At 32.9% G+C, this 26,230-nt stretch overlaps 1 protein-coding gene and 1 long non-coding RNA gene across 2 annotated transcripts in view; one reads left to right on the forward strand and one right to left on the reverse strand.

Moving 5' to 3' along the window:
• LOC140448077 (uncharacterized) overlaps window positions 1-23,481 on the forward strand; it is a 30,638-nt gene extending 7,157 nt beyond the window's left edge. The window contains exon 2 of the long non-coding RNA XR_011951655.1: window positions 15,369-23,481. This is a non-coding gene — a long non-coding RNA (uncharacterized lncRNA). The remainder of the gene's footprint in view (window positions 1-15,368) is intronic.
• Window positions 12,254-26,230, reverse strand: part of Gprk1 (G protein-coupled receptor kinase 1) — a 608,846-nt gene continuing 594,869 nt past the window's right edge. Inside the window, exon 14 of the mRNA XM_072541130.1 lies at window positions 12,254-25,836. Coding sequence (XP_072397231.1) covers window positions 25,675-25,836 — 162 coding nt within the window. The 3' untranslated portion in view covers window positions 12,254-25,674. The remainder of the gene's footprint in view (window positions 25,837-26,230) is intronic.

The following is a 26,230-nucleotide window of genomic DNA, read 5'->3' on the forward strand; positions in this document are numbered from 1 at the left end:
TAGTGTCCTAATTATACATTTTTAAAAGTATATTAAACTATTGTGACAGTAATTTGTTATTAGGATTTGGATTATTACGTTCTATTTGTTTCTCTATACAAGGCGACGCAAAGTTCTGATCTAATAAGATTATGAAGGTGTTGTACGCCATGAATGTACATCTCTTGTGCTGCAGGAGGTCAAACAATCAGCAACGAATTGTACGTTCTCAAGTCTTAAAAAGATTGCATTAGAAAATAGCTACATTTTTGGGCGAGCAGTGACTGATATCTTCATCACAATGATGAGTCAACACATTCATCGAACATTGTGAAACAGTTTTTGGCAAAACACAATGTTACATAAGCACCAATCTTCATGAAGTCTCGATATAGCATACTGCTTCAGTAAGTTAAAGCACCGAATGAGTTTTTAATTTGCATGGGAATTACTTTGAAGAATACCACAAGCTGGATGACTACGAATATCACATTATTAACTAAGATCGAATTTACCGATAATATTATAATCGATTCTTTACTTGCTGAGTGAAAACTCAGCGAATCGCTGGTTCTAATCCAGCCGGGTAGGAAATTTCTTTAATAAAAAAAAAGAAAAATTATCGTCTTAACTGGATTGGTACACATAAGATGTACAATATACATACAATAAGCGACATTTTGTATAATAATTAAAGCCCATTTTACTTAAAAACAAGGTATTTGCTTAACAGACGCTACACGGACGATATTATTGTACAAATACCTGTTTAGAGAAAATGTGGATAATTAGAAAATGACAAAAACAGCTTGTCTTAGAAGCTGATGATTGTAATAAAAATAACAGAACATCTAGTATAAAATATGTATATAGCCAAATAAACTCATATTGCATACGATTCTGGGGATGTTAATGCCTATGAGAAATAATAATGGAAAATGGATGGACTCAAAACCAGTGTACTTTATCTCATGATAGAAATATATTTAACAAAGAAAACTAGGTAGCTTGAAGACTTGGTGATCTTTTAGATAAGTACCCTTTAAGGATAAACATTGTACGGTAATTATAATCTTCCCAGTTCAGAACTAGAGTTACCTTGTTCTTTAAAGCTTTATCTTAAACCTTTAAAACTAGTTAGTTAAAGTTAATTTGTGAGCTAATTGTAAAATTGTGAAACGTCTTATTAAGTATATTTAAGACAACGAAGAAATACTACGTAATTTTAAATGTTTTTTATTATTATTAAACAACCTACAACGATCAGTTTCCCCATCGTGCTATTCCACTTTAAAATAGTGATGACGCAAGATAAAGACCCATTGTATTGTAGCTAAACTTAAATGACAGTTGCGTCTAAAAAAAACAGTGTTAAAAATGGTCTATTGAAGGCACCAACTCACATCTCCTTTCATGTTAACACATACATTGAGAGCTATGTAGGTACGGTCCGTTATTTCTCTAAACAATTTTCGTGAACCCAGAATAGACCAATTAAACAAAAATAACAAAAAAGGGGTCCAAGAAGAATCCAAACACCGAAAACTTTGATGTATTCCTACAATTATTATCCGGAGCTCGGATAAAACAACGAAGGAATTTTAAGAACACGAGTGAGCAGGTTATTGACACTAACAAGATTGTCATACCATGGAAATCTCCTAATACTTCTTAAGGGAGATTGATGCGGCACAGACTGTTGCAAGAAGAATTGCGTCTATAAGAAAATTAAAACTGCCCCAGTGGGGATCTGAAGGTGACTTAGTCTGTCTTGGAAAAGAAAACAAAAGAGTAAGTGTGGAGAGCTGCGTAATGCTGGGCTCCAAGCTGATGGAGAACTACGTGTGAGTCTACGGATCAACAAAGAATCCGAGCTAGAATCGAACAAACTGCACTGGAAACCTTATTAATAACTCCATCGTGCTAATTTTATGCAATTGGATGGAAAAGAAAATCTATGCAACCAAGACACTGATGAACTAAAATCTGCGACATTCCTTCCACAAAGGAGATCGAAGGGTAATTCCTACAACGGAAGAAACGTCACAGAGATAATAAGCTAAAATCAAAAAACGTTTGGAAACTAAATTTTAGGAGATGAGAACTAATTATGGGTACTAAATTTTGAGTCTGTAACTTTTGTTACATACCTTTTTGTTTTTGATAGCCATGGGATAAATCTTTAACTTCTTGGTGGAGTTTAATGACAACACGTAGTCTCACGACCAACTGCTAGAGGCAGTTGCAGTGTCTGGTCGGAGGTAAGAAGAATAATATAAATCTTGGTGATTTTATGCCGTTCTGAATATAAAACAACTCATTTTGTGTGATGTTAAGCTGAACTAATTCGGTATCTTTAATAACCACATTCCAGTTAAGAAGAAATGGTGGATGACTCAAGGAATTTTAAATCTTATGATCAAAAGAAGAAAATATAAAGAGAAAAAGAATAAAGATTATCCTTATTTCTAACTAACTTTTCTTTCTTTACTTCCTAGCATCGATTTTGCTGCAGTTAACGTGTTTTTACTGGTCCCACTGATCTTCTAGTGTTCTCTCTTCATTTCGTTCATATTCAGTCAGCTTCCTCTTTATTTCTTCTTCAAACTTCATTTGAATTTCGGGTCTTTTCAGTTTTCCCAGATCTAGAATTTCCTTTCTTGGTTGATTCTCTTTTGCCTGTCGGTTGACCCTACATCTGAAGTGTCCCTGAACTAGTAGGTGGTCCAAGCCACAGCATCGATTATATTTACTTACTTATACGTTTATGTAAACAGAATAGACGCAATGCAAATCAATTATTTCAAGTGATACTCTATTAGCGACCGTAGCTCAGTGGCTATGGTACTGGTTTATCAATACTGGCCGACGTTCGATCCCCGCCATAGACACCAGAAATGTTTCAATTTCTAATTTAACTAAGCGTGCTTTGGATAGCACGAAAAGCAAGCGGTTCCCGCCACCTAAGTAGTCGAGACTAAAAATAAATTGAAGAAGAATATAGTTGGACATCTAGAAAACAAATGTTTTAATTATTTCTATTATAAAACAGTAAGTTAGGCTATTTTTTCCAACAATTCCCTTATTAGGAGTTCAAAAGTAAGTAGTAAACGAAGGAAATAACAAAAGAATAGTATATACATTATATTATTTAGTAGAGTAAAGAAGAACAGTAAAGAACGGTTTACTAGCTAAATTGGAGGATACGCCGAAATCGATCGGCAAATTGAGGGGTTTCATTTGACACATACTTTGGCCTTGAAGGAAGATTATGTTTATTATGAGAATATAATCATTTGGGTGGATTTATCACGAAAGAGTTCTTATAAAGAAAATTTCATGCAGCTGAAAAGCTAATTACAGAAAGATCATTTATAGATTACAGTAGAAATGACAAAAGCGAAAAAATGAAAATGTAAAGGAATCGTCAATGAACCATTGGCTGATCTGTCTAACGGATCACATGAAGGAAATAGATTTTAACAAAGTTGTACCTAAATAGAATTTATATCTTGTAATAAAATAATACGATTAAAGAAATATTCGTCTAGTTAAAAACTTACAGATTAATGAAATTTCAAATTGTACAGTTACTGCATTTTGAATTTTTATTTCACAACGTTTTTATGTGTAAAAATATAAAGATTAATAATGGATGGATTGTTAGTAAAAGAAATGTGTGTAACGCCTATTTGTCACAAGGTTTTAAAACGTTATGGTAAAGATAAATTTAGTTCCTTAATATAATCTGTTTTAAATAAATTTTAATTAATTCTGCCAAAAACCTTATGAACATGAAAACACAGAATAATCCTTAAAAATTATATAAGAGATATTTTGCATTTTTTTTGTATATATAGTTTGCCAAAGTATTGACAGATTCTGACAATGTCTAAAAATGTAGCTGTACATTTAAACTGCATATTTTTTATAAAATAGGTTTATACTTTACTCAAAAATTGTCAAAATTGTAACTTCAATGTATATGAGTAGTACGATTTATTTATATTGTTTCACATTTCTTGTTTTGTTTCTAAAAATACCACCTAATGCTCACGAGCAAAAGTTTAGGATTGTATTATGTTTTAGTTGCATCAAAACATCGACCTTCGACAGTAAAACTATAGTTTTATTCGCCTTGATCTTTCTTAGAAACTTCTGGTACTCTACAACCTTCAGATGATCTATCCTATTTGATATATTGGCCCCTCAACAGTCGGTAATCTAAGTTGAAGGAATTTTTGATTTCGTTTTAGCCCTAATCGTGTCACAAATACAAAAAAGCATCATTAGTTAATAGCCCGATTTTATGTGAGTGGTATTAATTCTGGTTCTTCCTTTAAGGTTTAAATTAAACAAACAGCTTATATTTTCTCAACCCTGGGCCCACCTAGTCCCAAAGTTCCAATATCGTCGCAGGCCACAGGCGACTCCCAGGTTTCATTAGTCCTCTTTCGGCATGCGTTCTAGGTTCTGCTGGCAGTGACCATTCACTTCTTAGGTTCTTTTGGGACAAAAATTGACCACGATCAAACAAAAACCGTGGGGAAACTCACCAAGTACCAAGGAAGGTCCAGCTTTCCGTCGGTGAAAACGTTTAAGTAACTATTGAAGCAAAGTATTAACCTAAAATGAGACTAGACAGCAGGCGTTAAAGCCTATATGAAAGCTAGCAATATATATGTATGGTATACACAAAAGAACTTTTGGATCGTAGTGTGAAAAGTCTACGAGGCCATATACAAGTTATCTACAATTTACAAAGTGGCCAGTTTCGGCAGAAGCAAACATTTTGTGCTACTGCTGGAAACTAATAGAAAGTTTAAAGTTTTATAATTAATTTTCTAATGTACGAAACCTTAACACTTCGTTCAATTTTTTAAGACAATGAAAATATGGTGCCTTGGTAGTTTAATTATGGCATTTTCCAATTTAAGTCAGTCAAATGGAATACAGATTTTTAACACAATATTTTTCGAAAAATATCTAAATTTTTGTTTCCAACAGCCATTGTCAATCCCATATTTCGATTTCCACCAAGTTCGACCGCTCCAATTATCTTTATCCATAGTTCTGTCCCTCAAAACTGTTTTAATTCTCATTTCTACGGAAGGTCAGCCTTTTTCCTTTCTTGTTATATTTCCTCCAATTTGGATGGATAGGCACCACTGTGGGAAAGCTAAGAACAGCTTAACTTAGAGTATCAGGGGACACCAAGGTATCATGAGTCTTCTTATATATACCAGAGGCTCTGTGGGGGTGGGGGGGATGGGTGACTATTTATTTCTTAGCTTTTCCTGGAACAGGAAGAGACCAAGAATAAATAAAAAAAAAGTGACCTGGATCCCATTATAGGACATACTTCTGAAGATGAAGAAGAACTACTGAAAACTAGTAAGCAAAATCTCAATGAAGCTCAGCACGGACCAAAAAGCCCAAGTAAAAGAGCGTAACCGGCACAGCGAGAAAAACATCTATTGAAATAAGGCCTCTATCCAAAAGAGACAAAAAACCGGAGCTAACATATATCTGAAAGCCACAAACATAGACGTATCTATTTATCTAGAATCTATGTTTCCATCTTTCATAACCTTACACTTTCCTACACTTCTAGAGTATGTATTTTCTGTATAGCTTGTACGCATGTTTGCATAGTCTTAGCTTCAAACGTATTTCTAAAAGTTGTTTTAAGTATACTTCATCGTATGCTTTTTTCAAATTTGCTAGAACTCTACGGATGGATAGATTTCTAACTTTTCATTTTTATTTTCGCTATCAGTGTCCAAAAATATTATAAGATTTGTTGTACAATAATAAATAGTATAGTTAAAAATAAAATGACGGAAGTTTTTCCTCTTTAACGAGAAATTCTACTGCATTTAAGGTAAAAGATTTTATAATTTAAAAAATATGCATTTTAAATATCAGATTCTAGTAACTTCCATTTATATTATTTACTCATCTACGTATTATATTTAGTGGATCTTTATTAGTACTGATCTATTTTACTTTTACTTTAAATCTGCTGTATAAATTTTCAGTCCAAATCAATTTTTGATCAGAAAATCATACCGAACATCTAAATTTACAATACTTAGGGGTGCTGTTAACAAGATATAAAAAATGTGAATTTATTAAATGCTTACTTTTAGTTACAAAGTTGTCCCGTCGACCATATAGGCTGTTTTTAATAATACAGTGTGGTTTTATAGCAATTATATTTCTTTTTTCTATTCTGTTCAAAAAAAAAACTAAATATCGGAAGATTTTGTATCACTTTACACTGTTTTAAGTAATTTAAATTCTTCTAGTGTGCTATCTGACTAAAATTCATTTACAATATAATCTAGTGATCTCTCAATTGTTGTTTTCTTGACATTGCCCATCTTATATACATAATTTTTTAGTAAGAAACTTAGTTATTTATTGGTGGCCATCTCTTTTATCGTTTTAAGTTCTTCAGTTCTTTAGCTCTTCACCAAGTAATTATTTCTTAAAAGTTGTTCCCTTCAATCATGAATATCTAGAAACAACGCTAGAGTCTAGGCATAATCAAACCACAGATTTAACCGGCGCATCGAAATCGACGCAAAAACTTATCAAAATGAGATCACTTCTTACTAACAATATTCTCAATTTATAAATGAAGATGCGAGTGACCCGATGCTACGTCTACTCCATATTATAAAAAGATAAAAATAGTTACACTCGCGATCATAAAATCCGGGTCACCTTGAAAATCACCGATATTTCATTTTTAACGAGCTTTATCGTAAATAATAATAACACAAATACAAACTAATGCATATTTCTGAGAATTGTTGCGGTTTCCTTTGTAACAAAGAATTCCAATAGTGCCGATTTCGCGGTAAAGGGCACACTTCCCAAAATGAACACTACCTGTAATTCCGCTTGTTTTAAATGTCTCGTTTGTACTTCGACTTTCTGTTCAAATGCAACGGACAAACGTCTATTATTGCCACCATTAGTGTTTATTAGTGCCATTATTAGTGTTTATTTTTTGACAAAAATGACTTTGACTGTTGTTGCAAAGGCACAAATTGTTGCACTTGTGGAAGACGGTCACACTCAACGGCAAGTCGCAAGAACTGTTGGCGTAAGCCTTTCTACGGTTCAACGAGTGCTTCAACGCTTTCAGAAGGCAAGTTTGCTAACCGGGCGACCTAGCTCTGGACGAAGAAGAACGACCAAGGCACTAGATGACCGTTTCCTTGTGTTTCAGGCTTTACGAAACCGTACCTCAACTGCGGTTATGCATCAAAATCGTCTAGAGCAAGTACGAAATCGCAATTTTAGTGTTGCAACAGTCAGAAGAAGACTTCGTTCTTCTTGACTATCTTCTCGGGTACTAGGTACTAGGACCGCCACTTCGCCGGGTGCCTCGAGTTGCACGACTAGCTTTTGCTCGACAACACGCGCATTGGGGAATTAACGATTGTAGCAAAGTGTTATTCTCAGATGAATCCCGTTTCTGCCTAACTGGATCCGATGGACGTGTAAGAGTTTGGAAGAGAACCGGTGAACGATTTTCACAAGCTTGCATTGCTCCAAGAGTGCCCTTTGGTGGAGGCTCGGTCATGGCTTGGGGAGGTATATCTTCCGACTTCCACACAGAATTACCCTTCATCGAAAATGGGCCCCTAACTGCACGAAGGTACATTACGGAGATTCCGGAAGAACATGTTATGCCCAACATGGCAGGGCTTGAAGAAAACGCCGTTTTTATGCAGGACAACGTGCGACCGCACGTTGCCAGGATCAGTATGTAATACTTGGACGAAGTTGTAATTACGAGGGTACCCTGGCCAGCTAGGTCTCCGGACCTGAATCCCATCGAACATCTCTGGGACGATTTGAAAAAACGTATTCAAACCCATACACCTCCTCCTAACAACGCACAGGAGCTTAAGGATCTGTTAGTGAGAGAGTAGAATAACATACCACAACATGTAATACGGAGAAAAATTGAGAGTATGCCCCGTCGTCTGCAAGAGGTTATTAGAGCAAGGGGAGGAAATACACGATATTGGTCATTGAAATTTCACTGATTTTTTACCACGTTCTGTATTTTCCATTTTTTTTCGTATGTCTGTTTTATCAACAATTTGATTTGTTTTCTGTTTTTTTCAATAAAAACAATAAAAAACCATTTTTTTTTCTTTCAAAACAAACATTGATGCCAAATAAAAAATACAATAGCCAAAAAAAAAGGTTATTACTGCACCAGAGGCAAAAATATTTAAGAAACTTGAAATTTTCACAATGACCCGGATTTTATGATCGCGAGTGTATATAGATTGCTGACCTCCGCCGGGAGATGTCACCACAAGAACTTGTTCGTCATTTTGATGCACTGGTCTTCTATGTTTGGTTTGAGTCTTAATCCGTCTTATCCATGTCTTTTTTTTTGGCATCCTGTAAATAAAGGTCTCTCCAGAATTACTTACGTACTCTAAACAATCTCATCTCATCCTTAAGGTGTATTTCCAATTCCTTTCCAATACCTAGATTTCTTATTTTATCTTGGATATGTTACTCCCTTAATATTTCTTAGTATTTTCATTTCGGTTGCTATTATAATTCTTTTTGTTGTTGGTATTTCAACTCCAGATTTTGTCGCGTCTCGCTATACTGATCGAATGCTTTTTTTGATTTTTTGCTTTTGATGATTTTACACTATTTTAATAATTCGTAAAATTGACATTTGTTCTGCCAATGAAAAGTGACAAAAAAATTTAATAATAATTGATTATTAAATTATGATCTACAAATCTGATAAATGATGATTTAAATGATTAAATTGATTAATTTTATGGGAAAGTGTATAACCAACAAGTTTTGTTGTTAATAGGTTATGTTTATCAAAGTTGTTGGATGATTTACTACATTATTATTGGCCATATTTAGTATTTTAGGACGCGAATACGAAGACTCAAAGGAGTTTCGCGCTAACAAAGGTAGTTACTCAATTTGGTAAAAGTATTTCTAGCTATTGCTACTCATATCTTCACTTCTTCGTCGCAGTCCCACTTCTTCTTCTTCTTCCTTTATTGGGTAATATCCCAGGGGATAATTTGCCCAGCTAATTAAGGGGGGATATAACGCAGTCCCACTTACTGCTTAAAGTAGCTAATATTATTTACTATCTCTTGCAGAGGCGTGCGGTCCATGGAAGTGGGGGAAGCAGCGCTTTCCTATACTTCGATATAAGAAAATATATTATTAATTAATATCTATTTATCAAGAATTTTTCCCTAATCTAAGTAATCTATTATGTGGGCAATATGCATCGAAAAATAATAAAAATTTATTGCATAAACAAAGTCAATTATGGAAATGCCAATATGCCGGGCAACACAATTCAACGCATCGTGTCTGTCCACATCTGTGTTGACAGAAGCGCTTCTAAAATACCAAGAGCCAATGCTTTCTAGGCCGCCTTCCGCTTTTATTTATTTAGTAGAAGTCAATGTACGATTGGTGACGGCTGACGAAAAAATTATAAATTTTGTGCTGCTTTTCTTCTTTGTTGTTTTTGTTGTTTATCTTTTACCGCAATAAAAGGAGCGAGCGAAGAACCGTCATGTGGGTTCGTGAACAATGTAGAAAACTGTGTTGTTTATTAAAAAGGTCGAAGTTATCAAGGGAAACTGGACATTATGAAGTCTAGTAGGTCGATTGACCCACAGCGCTGAACTTCTCTGCTGCTCTTCGATGTTAGAAATGCATTCAACATTCTGCAGTCAAAAGAGGTGATGCGGGCATTGGAAGAGAGGGATCCTAATTATCTGGTGAATGTGATGGCGGAATATGTTTCCGAGAGAAAGATCACGGTTGAGAAAGGCACGTTCGTTGACGTAACGGCTGGAGTCCCACAAGGATAGGTCTTGGGTCCGACGCTATGGAACCTGGCTTATGACGGGATCATGAACTGCGAATATGGAGAAGATATAACCCACTTCGATTTTGCGGATGATCTCGCTGTGCTGATAGAAGCGAGGAACAAGACGGACCTCCGATTTTGCGTAAGACATACGGGCAACGTCGGAAAGGACTGGATGACAGATCATAGACTAGAACTCGCAGAGAAAACCGAAGCCATCATTCTAAAGGGTAAACGGAAAAGACAAGGGATGGAACTCCAATGTGCAGGGGTACAGTTAACATCAAAGAAATGCGTCAAATATCTGGGAGTGACACTACACCAATCTGGAGGATGGGTGGAGCATATACGGGTGGTAACCCAGAAGGCAGCGAAGAGTGCGGCTGGATTAATTTGGAGATAAAAGTGGAAAGATCGGCAAAGAAATTTTATAGACATTTTCACGTGGGTTTTTATGAGAAGTATAAACACAAGAGTAAAAATACATTGGAACTTAGTCGGCATTACAGATTTAAATAATTTTCACAAAAGTGTAAAACGCCATCTAAATAAATAGTAAGGGCCATTTAAGAGCTAGAATTAAAGAAAAAACATTCAGGACATATCGCATTGAACATAGTGTGATAGAATAGACCTTAAGTATAAATAAGTGTCATATTGTTGAAAGTTGTGTATTGTGGAAAATGTCTGGGAATATAAAAACAATTTTAAATGGAACTCTTCCTTTAAGTTTAAAAAAACCATCGTTTTTACAGGTAATTTTTTATAGTTTTTGTTTTAGTCCTTATAAGTTAACCGGTAGTAATATATTTGGTATTTATCCAGTAGGTGTATATTTTGATCTCGACCCTGGTCAGAAAATATTTTATACCCTTATTGAATCGCTTCCCCTTCCGAAAATGTCGTTGCACGCCACTGATCTCTTGTAATTTTTGTTGTTGTCTGCTATGATAGCTGTATCATCAGCATATCGCAAATTATTTATGGGAATTTCATTTATTTTGAAACCGTTTTTACTCTGCTGTGCAAGTTGAAAGATCTTTTCTACATAAATGTTAAACAGCAGAGAGACTCTTACTTATTTTTATTTGTTCTGTATCTAGACCGTTAAAGATCCCTAATTCTTCCGTTTGATTCCAGTACAGCTGTTGGATAATCGTCATATATTTTCCATCAAAACCAATCTTCCTTTGGAGATCAATCAAACTTTGATGTGTAGCTGATTTCTATCAGCTTGTAATGCTTGACTCGATCAAAAGCTTTTTGATAGTCGATAAAACAAGCAAATACGTCGTTTCATTGGTCGTTTATACCAAATAGTGCTTCGCACATTCCAAAAGGGTGCCTGAAGCCAAACTTCGAGTGCAAAGTGTTATAGATTTTATTGATATGAATATTTTGCGTAGATGAATGTTTTCTTTCTCTTTTTCTTCGTTTATAAGCTTCTATACTTCAACTGGTATACCGTATGCATCAGCTGCTTTTATGTTTTTGCTAATTTCAAATGCATCTATTATCTCAGATTTGATAATTTCTGGTGTTAGAGACACGTTATCTGCATTACATACATTCTCCGATCTTTAAAAGAGTCTTGTCTATATTATGTCACATTCTCTTTTACTGTTTTGTTGTTTAAGTTAATTATCCGATATTATAACTAAAGCCGTCGGTAGAACCTATTCTTTTTTGAATTCCACTAATTTCTTTATATGTATATTAAATGTGTCATGTTTTTAGCATAATGCTTTCAGTTCTTTACACTCTCTTTTCCTCCACTGTTCTTTAGCAGCTCTGATCTCTTGTCTTATTATTGTTTATAAGTTTCTATATATTTTTTGCTTGTGTATAAAGTAGGTTTGTATGTAAGGTAATGGATACAGGTGTTTGTGATGATGTCTTTGATTTTGTTCCAAAGTGTTTCAGAGTTTTCATTATTGCTAGATAAGAATTATGGTATTCAAAAGCAAAAAACGACAATGAAATAAGTCCATGCACAACTCTAATACTTAAAGAATGTTGATGTTAAACACCACATCATAATTATTGATTATCTCCAGTTTTGTAGTTGATGCAATTGATCTAATGACAACAGATCATCAGTGTCTCGCAGAAATGTCTTCCTATAATCTTCATAAAATCATTTGTTCAAAATATTGATTTTTAGAATTTTTCTGTACTCTAAACCACTATTAACATTTGTGAATATGAAAGTTATTGTTTATTTCTTTGATCGTTAACAATTATTTTAAATCCAATTCTACAAAACCCTCACCGATACTTATTTCGATGGGACATCTTATATCTGGTAATGCTCTTTTTCTAGAATCCGTGAGCATCACCATATTATTTTATGAAAAAAGAAAAACAAGGTTGCACAAAGGAATGGCACACACATTTATATGCTATACAAAAATTTACAAGATTTTTATGTCAAATACAATGTTTAATTAATACTACACAGGGCGTCTCATTCTTAACCGTATATATAAAAATATTGTTAGTTACAAAAAAGATTGTGAAATAAAGTACAAATTAAGTCACAAATTATATCTATGAATAACTAAATTTGTGTTTTTTTTAAACTTATTCCCACTGAGACAGAGTGAAACACTATTGTGTGTTATAAAGTTGCAATCAATTACGCTGATGTGACCGCTTTTAAAATAATAGGGGAAAAGTACCAAGATAAAACTCCCAATTTATCAAAATTATTTGGATAGCAATATAATTAAACATCCTACAATGATATTTCACGTAACTGGCGGGCTTACATTGACATATGACACTTGATCACCAAGAATTCTTATTAGTAAAAGTGGCAGACTTTACTGCTCACAACACCGTTAATGACCAAGTATTATTTTTAGTAAAAGTGTACAAAATATCCAAGAACTACAGACTGATTTCCTATTCTGAAAGATGCAATATTATGACGTCGGATCTAGGTTACCTTGCAATCCAAGAAAAGCTGTAGCAGAATTAACTTTATATATTTACAATAATGACTTCTGTATCATATCCTGGGACAAGATGTTTTATTTATGCTGATAATACGGCGTTGGCTGCTCAGAGGTGTTTTTAACAAGAATGATGTTGCGATAGAAGAACTAACATAATGCTATAACAATAATTCGCTAAAATCAAACCCTTTGAAGACCCAAGTATGTACTTACCACCTTTGCAACCGGTATGCAAAGAGGAATTTAAACATAACTTCCTAGAAGGCTCATATGATACTACGTCAGCAAAAAAATCGAACGCATACGATTTCTGTTGGTTCAGTGGCGGTTTCTTAAGCTCCGCTACAGAAAGAATCGGATTATTGCCTTAAATTTTCGATTTCCGTTATATATATATATATATATATATATATATATATATATATATATATATATATATATATAGCACAACCACTTAAAGTAGCCTCAAGGGGAAGTTCATCGGGTCGCCGGACCCATTGACATACGTTATAAAAGTAAAAATTTCCTCAAGAAATATCATAATTTCTACACTAACTGGAACAACTTAATCTCAGACCAGTGCTAAAAATCTCAGTACTGGGTTTATGTTTTCTTGCAGCAGGAAACTCAACTCTGGCCTGTGAACACTCAACGTTGATCACTATAGAAATGCGACTGGTCGAATAATAGCTGAGTGTTTGGAACCTACTCCAGTTCACAAAACCAATTTACTGTAATTGCTGCTCCCAATATCAGAAGAATAGTTACTTCTGAGATTCAAAAGAAGAAACAAGAAAGTAATCGTGTTTCCATCAAGCTTTACGGCTCAAATTGAAACCACTGCTGAACGACGTCGTTTTCAATTTTTGAAGGTAAGCTTTACCGGTTGATGCCGTAGATCCAAACAAAGGGATGGATGCAGGTTATTAATTACCCTACATGATCTGGAGGTCATTTATTAGACTCAAACTAGCCACGCCGCGATTTAAATCAAATATAAACATGGGGAAGGGTATTCAGAGGAGAACATAAGCGATTGTAGCTAATACTGAACCTTGAACATTTTGTTTTTATGGACTTAAAACCAAAATTTAGTCTGCAATCACTTCAGCAAATACATATAGATATTATTTGTGACTTCCTTGCAAATACAAATTGTCCCATATCGGTATCTTACACATTAAAATGCATCTTTAGACGGGACAGTCTGTAGGTTGTTAAAAAACGTTTAAACCTTACCTTTTTTCCTTACAAATACTTTACGGGCAGTGAACTATTTTGCTTTGATTATTACACAAACTTTTTAATATAACTGCAAAGAATCATTGCTTAATGTACAACGTTCGAATGTTTGGCACTAGTGTAATGGAAACTTTACGTTAAATTGTAAAAGTTATACCTTATTTTTTTATTTAATTGTAAAGGTTATACATTTTAAACTTAAAGGATGCTAATGTATTACTCGTAAAATTTAAACTGTTGGGTACCACTGGATAAAAAAATATAAAAATCATTATTTATATAATACTTGAAATGTCGAAATAATAATAAGGTCTAATTTGGAGAAAAACACGTAAGAGCAATCTACTAATAAGGGCATATCAGGAAGAGTCTATGGGTAGATGTGGTGATGCAAACATGATGTGTCTACTCTGCTGGTCTTTGCACATTACAATTTTTAGTATCTTTTATTTAATATTCTTATCTTTATTACTATTACTTAAGTAGAAGTTACCACATATTTTCTTACCTGCCAAATTATGACATAAACTTCAATTCTTTCAAATGCTAAAATAATGACCAATATTCGGACCCAGAGATCGTAATATACTTTTAATATACTAAATTGCCAAATGGACTGTGGTTTCTGAGATACCTTAATCTAAAAGTGCAAAAATAGAGGGTTTTTGTAATTTTTGAGGTTATGTCGCATTGTAATATAATGTTTTTTCCCAGAAACTGTTAAAACAATCTGAAAGTATGTCTCAATCTTTTAAATGACCTCGAGTTTTCAGATATCTTCTTTCTTCGCTGAGATACCGCATTTTAAAATTTCTTAGTTTTAAAAAATCTACAAACCATATGATTATAATCAAAATTTGACCAATATTCGGACCCAGAGATCATAACATACTTTTGAGAAGCTTTTTTGTGCGCTGGATGCAAATGTGAGCTCCAAATTGCCAAACTGGTTCTGGTTCCTGAGATATATTAACATAAAAGTGCAAATATAGCGGTTTTTGGCCATTTTGGGGTTATGTAGCATTGTAATATAATTTTTTTCTCCAGAAACTAACCCTAAAATATAGTTTTCATTCTTTTAAATGACGTTGAGTTTACTATAGCTTCTTTTTTAGCTGAAATATCGCATTTTAATGTTTCTTTATTACTTTTACTTAGAAAACTTAAAATTACTTAGAAAACTCTATATTTTGTAATCAATTTAACGATTTACGAGTAATTCTTATCGTGCCTTTTAAAGGTCAACTTTAAGAAAATGTAAAGGTACTTATGTTTCTTTGCAGTTAACGTCAAGAAAACATATATCACAAAACATATCTTTAAATGAAGAACTTAATAAAAAAGCATTCACCCCACTGTTGCCAGATGGAAAGAAATATGCCAGTGTTTAAAGAACGTTCAGAAAAAAATTGGTCCTACAGTTCCTGTTTTTAATTTCCTCTTTATGTACCTATGAATGACAATGCATGAAATATATCTAATGTTCTACCAACATCTTTTGGTATTTGTCGGCTAAATTATTTTACATATATATTTTTCTTCAAGTTAGCACTGTATTAGTCTACATTTAAGCACACGCTTTTAATTTATATTCATTTTATCTTTCACATTTTATTTAATTGACCAACAAAATATTACGAAAAATGTCCTTAATATATGCATTTTTCTAAAAGGATTACTTATGTACAGAAATATACAAGGTATTAAATATAGACAAATCATTGGTTTTGCAGCTAAATTATAGATACTCTGTATAATTTTTCAAAAACATTTTTGAATATATAATAATTATACAAAATATCCCATTAAGGTTAACCAAATGTAACAAAATAAGCAAGACTAAACGGTGGAACTGTAATTGTAAACTCTCCAAGTCATCCAATTAAAATACTTTAAAAGATATGCTAATGTGACAAACGATAATTATAACTCTTCTACAATATCAGTGACTTCAGGATATATAGTATCAGAAGTCCACGAATATTTCGCATTTCTAGGCTATTCATTAAAGTTAATCGATCGAGAAGCACATATTGATACAAAAGTTAAACTTACAATTTTCAAAGTTAACAATTCTTGAATTTTGCTCTTGAAGTCATTGCGGAATACTGAATTTGATGTTTTTACTCGGTTTGGTGTTTGCTATAACTATAATACAATTATTACAATTTAGGTAAAGAAAAATAAATAAAAGACTTACAATCAATTTATTCTACCACGGACAATCGGTTTCGAATTCTACAATTTACTATGCATCCTCAGATCTTTGGTACGGCAAATTAAATGCTGGAATTACAATTACCAGTATTAGGGTGCTGTCTAGTACAAAATATATAACAATTATTCCAATATATTCTTAAATGTAAACAAAGTTATCATTTCCAATATGATCGCCAAGAAAAAGATTATTAAATGTATGTGGAATCATATGCAAATGAAAGAATCTGATATAAAAAGCCAACTTTAACAGAAAATATACGAAAACTTTGATAAATTAGATGCTAACACCTATGAGATAAACCAACAGTGGGAAACATTAAAAACCTGCCTCCTCGCTTCTTGCAAAGAGGGATTAAAAGAACCGATAAGAAAGAGAGACAACTGGATGAACGACGAAATACTAGGCAGGATGGACCAAAGAAGACAAGCCAAGAACAAAGACAGTCACAATTACAAAATGATTAACAATGAAATCAGAAAAATGATCGAGAGGTAAAACAAACTTACTATGAGGAAAAATATAAAGAGATAGAAGATCTTCAGAACAAATACGACCTATGCAACCTACATAAAAAGGTTAAAGAAATGTCAAGACTGCAAAAAAGAAACCACAACACAACTCTTTTAAATAAAAAGATAGAACGATGGAAAGAATATATGGTTGCTCTTCGATGACGAAAGAGGAAACCTACAAGACATATCTTTCGAGGACAGAGAAACAAGTATAGAAATTACAAAGGAAGAAATATTGTATGCACTAAAGAATACCAGAAACGGAAAAAGCCCGGGGCCAGATCAACTGCCTATTGATATCCTTAAAATAATAGAAAAGGAGTACATGGATGTTCACTTACAGCTCTTTAATGAAATTTATCAGTCGGGTGACATACCCAATGAATGGTTGACCTCAACATTTATTTGTCTCCCAAAAAAGAAAAATGATAAAGAATGCACCGACCACCACACCATAAGCCTGATATCTCACACATTTAAAATGTTTTTAAAGATCATCCACAAACGCATTTACCAAATACTTGATATGGATATTGATAAAACCCAATTTGGATTCCGTAGAGGCGTAGGTAACCGTGAAGCTCTCTTTGCATTCAACGTACTAATCCAGAGATGCTTGGTTGTGAAGCAAGATATGTACGTCTGTTTCACAGATTACAACAAGGCTTTCGATAAAGTCCACACAAACAATGAAGTCATGAGAAGAGTCAACAAAGAATGGAAATATTGGAAACCATCAAGACATGAAAGCTGCAATACCTGGAGCATGTTATGCGTAATGAAAGATACAACATACTTCAATTAATTATACAAGAGAAAATTCAGGGCAAGAGAAGTGTAGGAAGGGGAAGAATCTCATGGTTGCGTAACTTGAGGAAATTGTACGGATGCACATAAATCGAACTATTCAGAGCGGCAGCATTTAAGATCAGAATAGCCATGATGATTGCTAACCTCCGTCGCGGAGATGGCACGTAAAGAAGAAGATTCCTTGTATTGGCATGTAAGTAAAACTCATATACTTTAAAATAGTACACCATTCAAACTGTACACATATAATATTGGCATAATGGTCATATATTTTGTATCAGACAGCTCCCTAATAATGGTAATTGTAATTTAACCTTAGGATGAATAAATTGATTTTGAGTAACTCTTTTATTTAATTCTCTTTACCCAAATTGAAATGGACTTAAATAGGCAACATATTCAAAATTTGCAATTAGTACCCTTTGTCAAATATAGGAACAAATGACCTTGTAAAGAAAATCTTTCTTTAACTGCGTTGTAATGATGCCTTGCACACTTCTTTGGCAATTACTCTCCGTTTATTGTGGTTAATTCTTCTAATTTTATTAGATTTAAGTCCTTTTGAATTTTAATGCTCTTGATTTTTTGACTGTAGTTGAGATATAAGAAATACCAATGTGGAACAATATTTTATGGAATACTGTCAACCAATACAAGAATTCTTGATTTTGTAACGCACTTTTTAAATTTGAACCTTCATTTAAAGTAGCATGTCATATTGAGGGGTAGAGTTTGAAAAAAGACTAGTATGGCCGACAAATTATTAAACAATATGAGCATTTTCCAATTTAATGCAATTGCATGCACTGTAAGGTTTAGCTGTTCGGCTTAACAATATATATTAAAAGGATATTAAGAAAATTTTCTTTAATATGAATTTGATCCCCACTGAGAGAACCACTTAGATTCATTCGCACCATCGTATGTTCGGGCTATGAATTGTTTAGTACTTCTTTTTTCTGACTTCAGTTACTTCACTTCAGTTAACCTATAACCTAACCAATCGTTGAATTTCTCAGTTCTTAAGAGGCAGATGCATAAAATAAAGTTAAAAAATTTCAGATAATATTTATTCATTGTTACTACTCACTTTAATTTCACTTTATTAACCCGTCCAAATTGTTCACCTTCACCAACTCGAGCCTAATCAGTTTCACGATATACGACTTCTAGTTGATTTTACTTACTATTATGATTCATAAATGTAAACTTTTGATAAATAAAGTGAATATATCAATATTAATATTACAATATTACGCAAATTAAATCTTTAGGTTAGGTTAGGTTTAGATAATCTTTGGTCTTTATTAGATAAACCAACCAAAAAAACCTAAACTTTAGCTAAAAAAAAGCACAAAAGGAAATATTGAAAGGAGCCTCCTTGCTGACAGTCTGTAAAACGAAGGTAGTTCTTCGGAAGTGTTGCTCGGTCTTACAGCGGCCATTCCGATTCCGGAGCGCTGGATGACAGAGGAGGGTCTGTTTTAGCGGGTAGTCTGTTGACGATTTCAGACCCCCCGTTATAAAGACGAAAAAATGCTTTATTAGACATTGCAATTAAGTACATTTTTATTTTTATTTATGCAACTCAAAATTTCTTAAGGATAATGCAAAAAATTTATTTTTATTGAGAAATATCAATATTTTATAATAAATATCTTTGTTGGTGCATAGTGCACCTTTGTCTTCCAACTGCTGTCAATTTTTTTCTTCGACGCAAACAGATATACACATTTCAGATTTGCTCCTATATTTGACAAGCTGTGTTAGTAAAAAGACAGTATTTCTTTAGATTATATCGATAATATAGTTCTCCTGTTTTTAACAATTGACAAAATACCAGTTCGAACTAAAAATATGAAGTTATCATAAGATAAAGTTCAAACATTATTAGAAGATGGCGAAGAATAATCAACTTTAAGTCACACATCCATGTTTTTCTAATTTCTTTAGTGACAGATGCTTCTGAAAATAAGCAAATTGGCAAAACAGGAGATGTAGAAGTGGTTGGGGCTAAAAAATCTTTCCTAAAATACAAATTTCACAAATCTCTGTATCTTTAAAGAATAACATTGATTCAAAATAAATTATGCCTAGAAAATATACAAACACTGTTTGAAATTTTTTTAACGAACAATTTAAAGTAGGGAAAAGAGGAACCAGAACTTGGGAGTTAATTAATCAGTAGTGAATATCCTGTATTACTCTACTCTAATAAAACTAAGAGTATGTGGTAAGTTTTTCACGTGCGAAAAACAATATTATATTTTTCACTGTATCAAATCACCAATTATATTCTCAACCTCAATATTAAATACCATTACTTAATCTAACCCTTGGTATTAATTCCTCCTCCCGACTCTAACCTAACTACTTTAGAAATACAGACTTTTAGTAAAATGAAAACAAACTCTACCTCTGATCTTGGTGTTCGTACCGATTTTTTTTTACTGTGGACTCCTGTAAGCAACAAAAGTTTTAATAATGTCGCATATGTACTTGCCTTAATTGTACAGTATGCTTAGAGTAGCGGTAGTGAATATATTAAAGAACATAGCAGACAAAACTATAAAACCGCGTAAGAAACGAAGACTACCGTGTGGGGTAAACTGTGTAGTAAGATGGGGAAGACAAAGATGGCATCGATGGTATGGCCATTTTAGAAAAACAAGAATATTGACTGGAAACAATAGAGCTGGTGGGAAAGTCAGTCGAAAAACGTACCGCCGAAGCGATGAAAATAAGTTAAAAAATACGTGAAAACACGATAGTCAAATGGATGTCGGAATCAGGCGTAGAATCCCTTAAAACCAAGATATTTATAAATTCGCAAGCTATTGAACAAAATTAACCCTATAAATTATTTAAATTTACAATGAGAGTTGTCAATGAGCATCTTCCTTTCCAAGTATTAAAAATTTCCTCCTGGAAGATTATATAAATTTATTTTCATAATAAAAATAATAAAAAACATTGATTATGAAAACGCACTATTACTATCCAAATATAATTTTTAATATATTTATTAAATAAAAAGTTTAGTTAAATATATAAAGAATTGTACAGTTCCATCGAATCAGATTTATATATACAGAGTGCAGCTGGCAATAAAAGCTATTACTATTAAGTTAGCTTGGTGTTTTTACCAGTGAGATGAACTTGATCGTTCAAGAAATATAAAAAATAATGTTGGAAACCGACCTATAATTTCATTATTCTGCATATAGGGAGAAGAATTTATAGTGGTTTCAAAGTAGAATAATTACTATAGTTACAACAATAGATGAGGAGAAAAACTGTTCTGTATTCTTATGAAAAAAACAATTTTTATTTAGTATTATTGTTACAAAAATAAATAATTCAGACTATAGAAATAAAATGCATAAAATAATAAAACAACAACCTTTGTACATGACTGTTTTTTTATTCGAAAAGGGCAATGAGGGTAAAATGCAATGACACAAACTTTTGTTCGAAAAAAAAACACTGAAAAAGTCCAGTGACCACCAAAAATTTTAGTTTACGTCCCACACTATATGGTATTTCTTAACGCAATTCATGTGACGATTCATCCAAACCTGAAATATAGTACACGAAATGTAAACAAATGCATTCTGAAATGACAAAATATTGGTCCTACTAATCTACCTTTTATTCGTATTACATAAAGAAGTACATTAACGACGAGGAAAACAATTTGTAACTAAGTCGACCAAAACAAATTTATAGAAATTATTATGGAGTTCCAAATATGACTGATATCGGGCGAAGTATACAAGATAAACAATATAAACGCAGATACAGCTGCCGATTCTTGTCAAACTTATAAAGTTGTAAATTAATCAATTTTTATCCGAAATAAGTGTGTGAGAGCTCATTGGTATAAGTATTTATTGACAATTTGCAGGATACAATTAGTATTAATCCGTAAAATATATTGATTTTACTAGAGTGCGTTATCTACACATACATACATTTTTATAAATTTCCTCGAACACTTTCACTATAAGGTTGCATGCTTCTATCATTATTTTTCTTCTTTTTGCTAGTGACACCTTATGGCCCCTAGGAGGTGTCGATGTAATATTATTTGCCATGAGTTAAAATAGCTTACTACTGAAAATTCTGTATTGATATGTTGGTTTTGAAAATATTAAGAAAAAAAGATTAAAGATATTAGAATTCCCTCCTATCTCTAATTAATAACAATAAATAGATAAATAGATTCTTTCTGGCTATATTAAAGAAAGCTGGTAAATTGTAAATTAAAATTAAATTTAACAGGTTGGCTCCCATATGAATCACCAGTGATACACGAGGTTCACTAGTGCTAAACCGGCATAAATTTGCATAGACTTCTGTCTGGTACCAAGGGTAGCTGGTAGCTCTGGACAACTTAAATATCATACCGGAATAACTTTTAGGAGGGAATTGCTTGTGATCACCGGAGATTCACATGGTATATGAATGAACCAGAAACAATTGAAAAAACAAACGATAACCGAAAAAAGAGAAAACGATGTGTTGGTTGTTACCAGAAAGAGCACAAAATTCACAAAAAGTCTAAAGTAGCAGGCTAAACTGGTTTCTACTATTTGTAATAGTAGCCCAAATGCTCCGGCGTTATGTTTGGAATGTTTTCAAAAAAGACACTAAGATAATATTTTTATCTGTTAAAATATATACCTATTTTTTTGTTCTGTAACTTTCTATAATCAATAGCAAACAATGTGTGATTGTTTTAATAACAGTAACTTTTTCCATCAGATCGTGCTATTTCCTATTCCTTTTGTAACTTGACTCAGATGAATCACCCGTGATGCCCACGTGTGCGACATACCATTAGGTTCACTTACAACCGGCATACTTTGTTTGCCCGATTTTATATACTAACAAGATTAATGTTCACTTAAACTACACTCAGCGCGGTATCACCGGTGACACATATAGTATCACAATGCAGAATCATCCCAGTATCATTGGTAGCCAACCTGTTTGAAACTTTTTTTAAATTTTTATTACTGTCCTCATTTTATGAAGCAGGTACAATATTAGAAGTCTTTTTAATATTACTAGAAAAAAATAAGTGTATTTTTATAAGTAGGGGTGAGTGGGAAATTATTACTCATTTTTTATAATATCTTCAAAACGAATCAAGATATCAATATACAGAGTTCACCGCTATTTTAAGCTATGTTATCTCTTTAAAAGTAATGATAGAAATACATCAATCCATTTATTTTTTAAAGAAAACATAGAAAAAATTATATATTTTGTAGATAATGCTCTTTGGTAAAGGCATTAAACATAACAGGTTAAAACTTGTAGTTCGCATCAAAATACAAAAATAGTTGTAGATACAAATTACATGTTTTAATTCTACATACATTTTAAAGAACGTATTTATTTAAAGTTACTGCAAATATTGGCATATTTATTCAAAAAAAAATTTTTAGTCTGAGCACTGACCCCTAGTGGACACATTTAGAACTACCAAATAATTAAAGGCAAGCATGCGCACTGTCTCCAATATTATATAACGTATATTCAGAACACATAATGAACCTGGCCCTAACAGTAGGCGACGAAATACTGTTAAACGGCGAAATACTGAACAACAAAATGCAGACGATACCATCATCTTCGCAGATAGTCTAGATCTAGAAAGACTGCAAACACTTATTACAAGAACAACAGAGGAAAGCGGAAGATTGGGTGTAGATTTTAATACTAAAAAGAACAATCAAAAGATTAAACCTGGACAGCCGTTAGTCAATAAATAACTAATAGAACGGGTCACCAATTACTGCTATCTGGGTACAAAGATTTGAATGAGTGATGGGAACATTCGATGGAGATAAAAGTAAGGATTGAGAAGGCGAGATCAGCATTCATCAAAATGATAAATATTTTCAATATTTCCGATCTACAACTACCACTTGTTAAGATATGTTTTCTCCGTTCTTTTGTACGGAATGGAATCGTAGACCTTGTTCGAGGCACCCATGAAGCGACTTGAAGTACTTAAAATACATACGCATACTGAGAATCTCTCGGCGTAAAGACCGTAGATACAGTCTTCTCCAAATCATTCTACAGTGTATGGTGGACGGAAAGAAAGATCCAGGAAGGCGTAGGGTACCACGGCTGCGTAATCTCAGAGATTGGTATAACTTAACGATTACATAACTTTTCAGAGCAGCAGTTAATAAAGTAAGAATGCTAGCCAACATCCGTAACGGATAAGACAGATAAAATTCTAGCTCTTGTAGCTTCCAGATATATTCGGTGGCTAACATTGTTAAGACATCCTGTATAAATATACTTTTATTATAGTAATAAGTGCCAAATTTTTTTACAGGACGAGTTTCTGTGGAATATTTTAGTAAAAACACCCAACGCCATCTAGTGACCTTCAGAGAAAGGTGTAGAGAATGCGATTGTATTATTTGGTTCACTACTTTTATTCTACTTGATTGTTACATTACATTAAGTTCTTAGATTTTGAATCCAGGATTTTTGTTGTTTCGATTGGTGGTTTAAAGCTTGTAAAATGTCTGTGTTATGTTGCGTTCCAATCCATACTGATTATTGATTTCTTATATGCAAGTAGTAAATTATTATAACGCTTCCAAGTTGTCTGCTAATACCAACGTATCATCTACTGATTGGCCATTTGTAGAAAGAGGTCGGGATAATCTTCTAGAGATTCTTTGAAACTATGTTCTGAGTAGATATTGAATAGGAAGGGTGATACAATACATCCCTGTCGTACTCCTCACATTAAAAAAATTCATATTAAACCAAATTTTAATGTATATTAAATGTCATACGTTTTTTTTTTGGTTGTAGCAAGATGGTTAAAGTTTTCTACTGTATACGATAAATATAAAAAACGAACAACAATGACGAGAATCACCTGAATATTGTAAGGAAATATTTATGCCAGGGATTAGGTGTAGTCGACAGGTCGCTTTGGACTGATGCTGAGTTGATATACCAAAGAAACAGTCATGTATTTAAAAAAAGTATCTCTTGCACAAATGCGAGTCTTAGGATGCGTTTAACTCTTACAAACTAAACAAGAAAGCAATTGATGTTATATAGATTAAGAAACTTAACACCCTGTACATTACTTAACATTTTACCACTAACACGCACTATAACAATTACAAAAACATGAAGATTATGGTAAAAATGTTATTATGATTTTAATTTATCTACCTTTTAAACTATCTATATTTTATCTTGTCTTTACCCCTTAACTTACATATTAAACAACGTACATATATCAGTTTAGATGAGATAACAAAATGATCATAATTTGCCAATTGGTTACGATAATAAATGTTAAAAACTATGACATAAAAATTGACAATTCGTCTACAATTTGACACGTTTACTATAACTATTTTGTTATAAAAAATAAATCTCTTTCTCTTTCTTATTCCTGTACCATTTGAGTGATTGTTTGACGCACACACCTACTTGTTTGCTTGTTCTCGAGACATGTCCTTATTTTAAATGCTTCATGTATCAAAAAAAAAAAAATACACAGTATAAATAACAAACATGTCAACATAACTAAATATTTGTTATAAACTGGCTGTAAACTATATAAATATGTAGTTAGTGAGCGTATCAAGAAAACATAGATACGTTTAACATGTATCTATAAAAAAATAGTCTAGTGAGCAGAGCTTTTACGGCTATTACAGAACAGCTTTTCTTTCAAACAATATACATCATAATCAAACTCTCGTACATCCGTTCATTCTCTCATTCATAAGCAGAAGTCCCTAAGAAGAAAATGCATAAATAATATATAAATACGTATAACGAAATACATCAAATTATGTTTCAAAATTGTCATGTTTCATCCCCTTTCTATTAAAAACGGATCTTTCTATCACGCAAAAACGATAGTGCCTAAAAGAATTGTGTCGGTGTTTTATCTTCTAGGTTCAATCCTATATAGCCCGATTTTTTGTTACATCTAATCGGAGTGAAAGATTTATTTTCATTTTTATTTATAATAATTTGTTGTTAGTTGCCGTTCGTGTTACGGGCTGTTATAATGGCGTTTCTGTTGTTACTGTCGGTGCCGTAGATCTTGCCCGCTTTTTTCGCCATCGATCCCAGCAACTCCTGCGACAGTTTGTGCGCTGATTTCAGTGATGTAAGCCATTCTTTTAGGCCTATTTCATCCTAAGAACAAAAAACCAATATTAAAAAAATAAATATCAACTTTTATAGCCTAACGTGACTAATAAATTAACAAAAATTTAAAAAAATCTCAGGCTGGTGGAATTGCATTCTACACTGAGTAGCTATTTTTAAATTACAGTGAAACTTCTCCATAACGGACACCAAAGGGGAAATAATTGTCCGTTGTGTAGAGTTATCGCTTAATTAATTAAAATAAAAAAGGGGTTTCGATTTGCTTGATCATACATTGCTTGATTATACATTTTCGAACTTCTTAGGTTGTACTTCTAAGTAGTGCTTCTTAAATCAATCATCAATTTTGGTTTGTTTTTTGTTTTGAACATTATTTTTCATAACTTCTGACTCAACATTTAGAATTCTATCAGACATTTTT

Source organism: Diabrotica undecimpunctata, chromosome 8 (assembly GCF_040954645.1).
Source record: "Diabrotica undecimpunctata isolate CICGRU chromosome 8, icDiaUnde3, whole genome shotgun sequence".
NCBI classification, from domain to species: domain Eukaryota; kingdom Metazoa; phylum Arthropoda; class Insecta; order Coleoptera; family Chrysomelidae; genus Diabrotica; species Diabrotica undecimpunctata.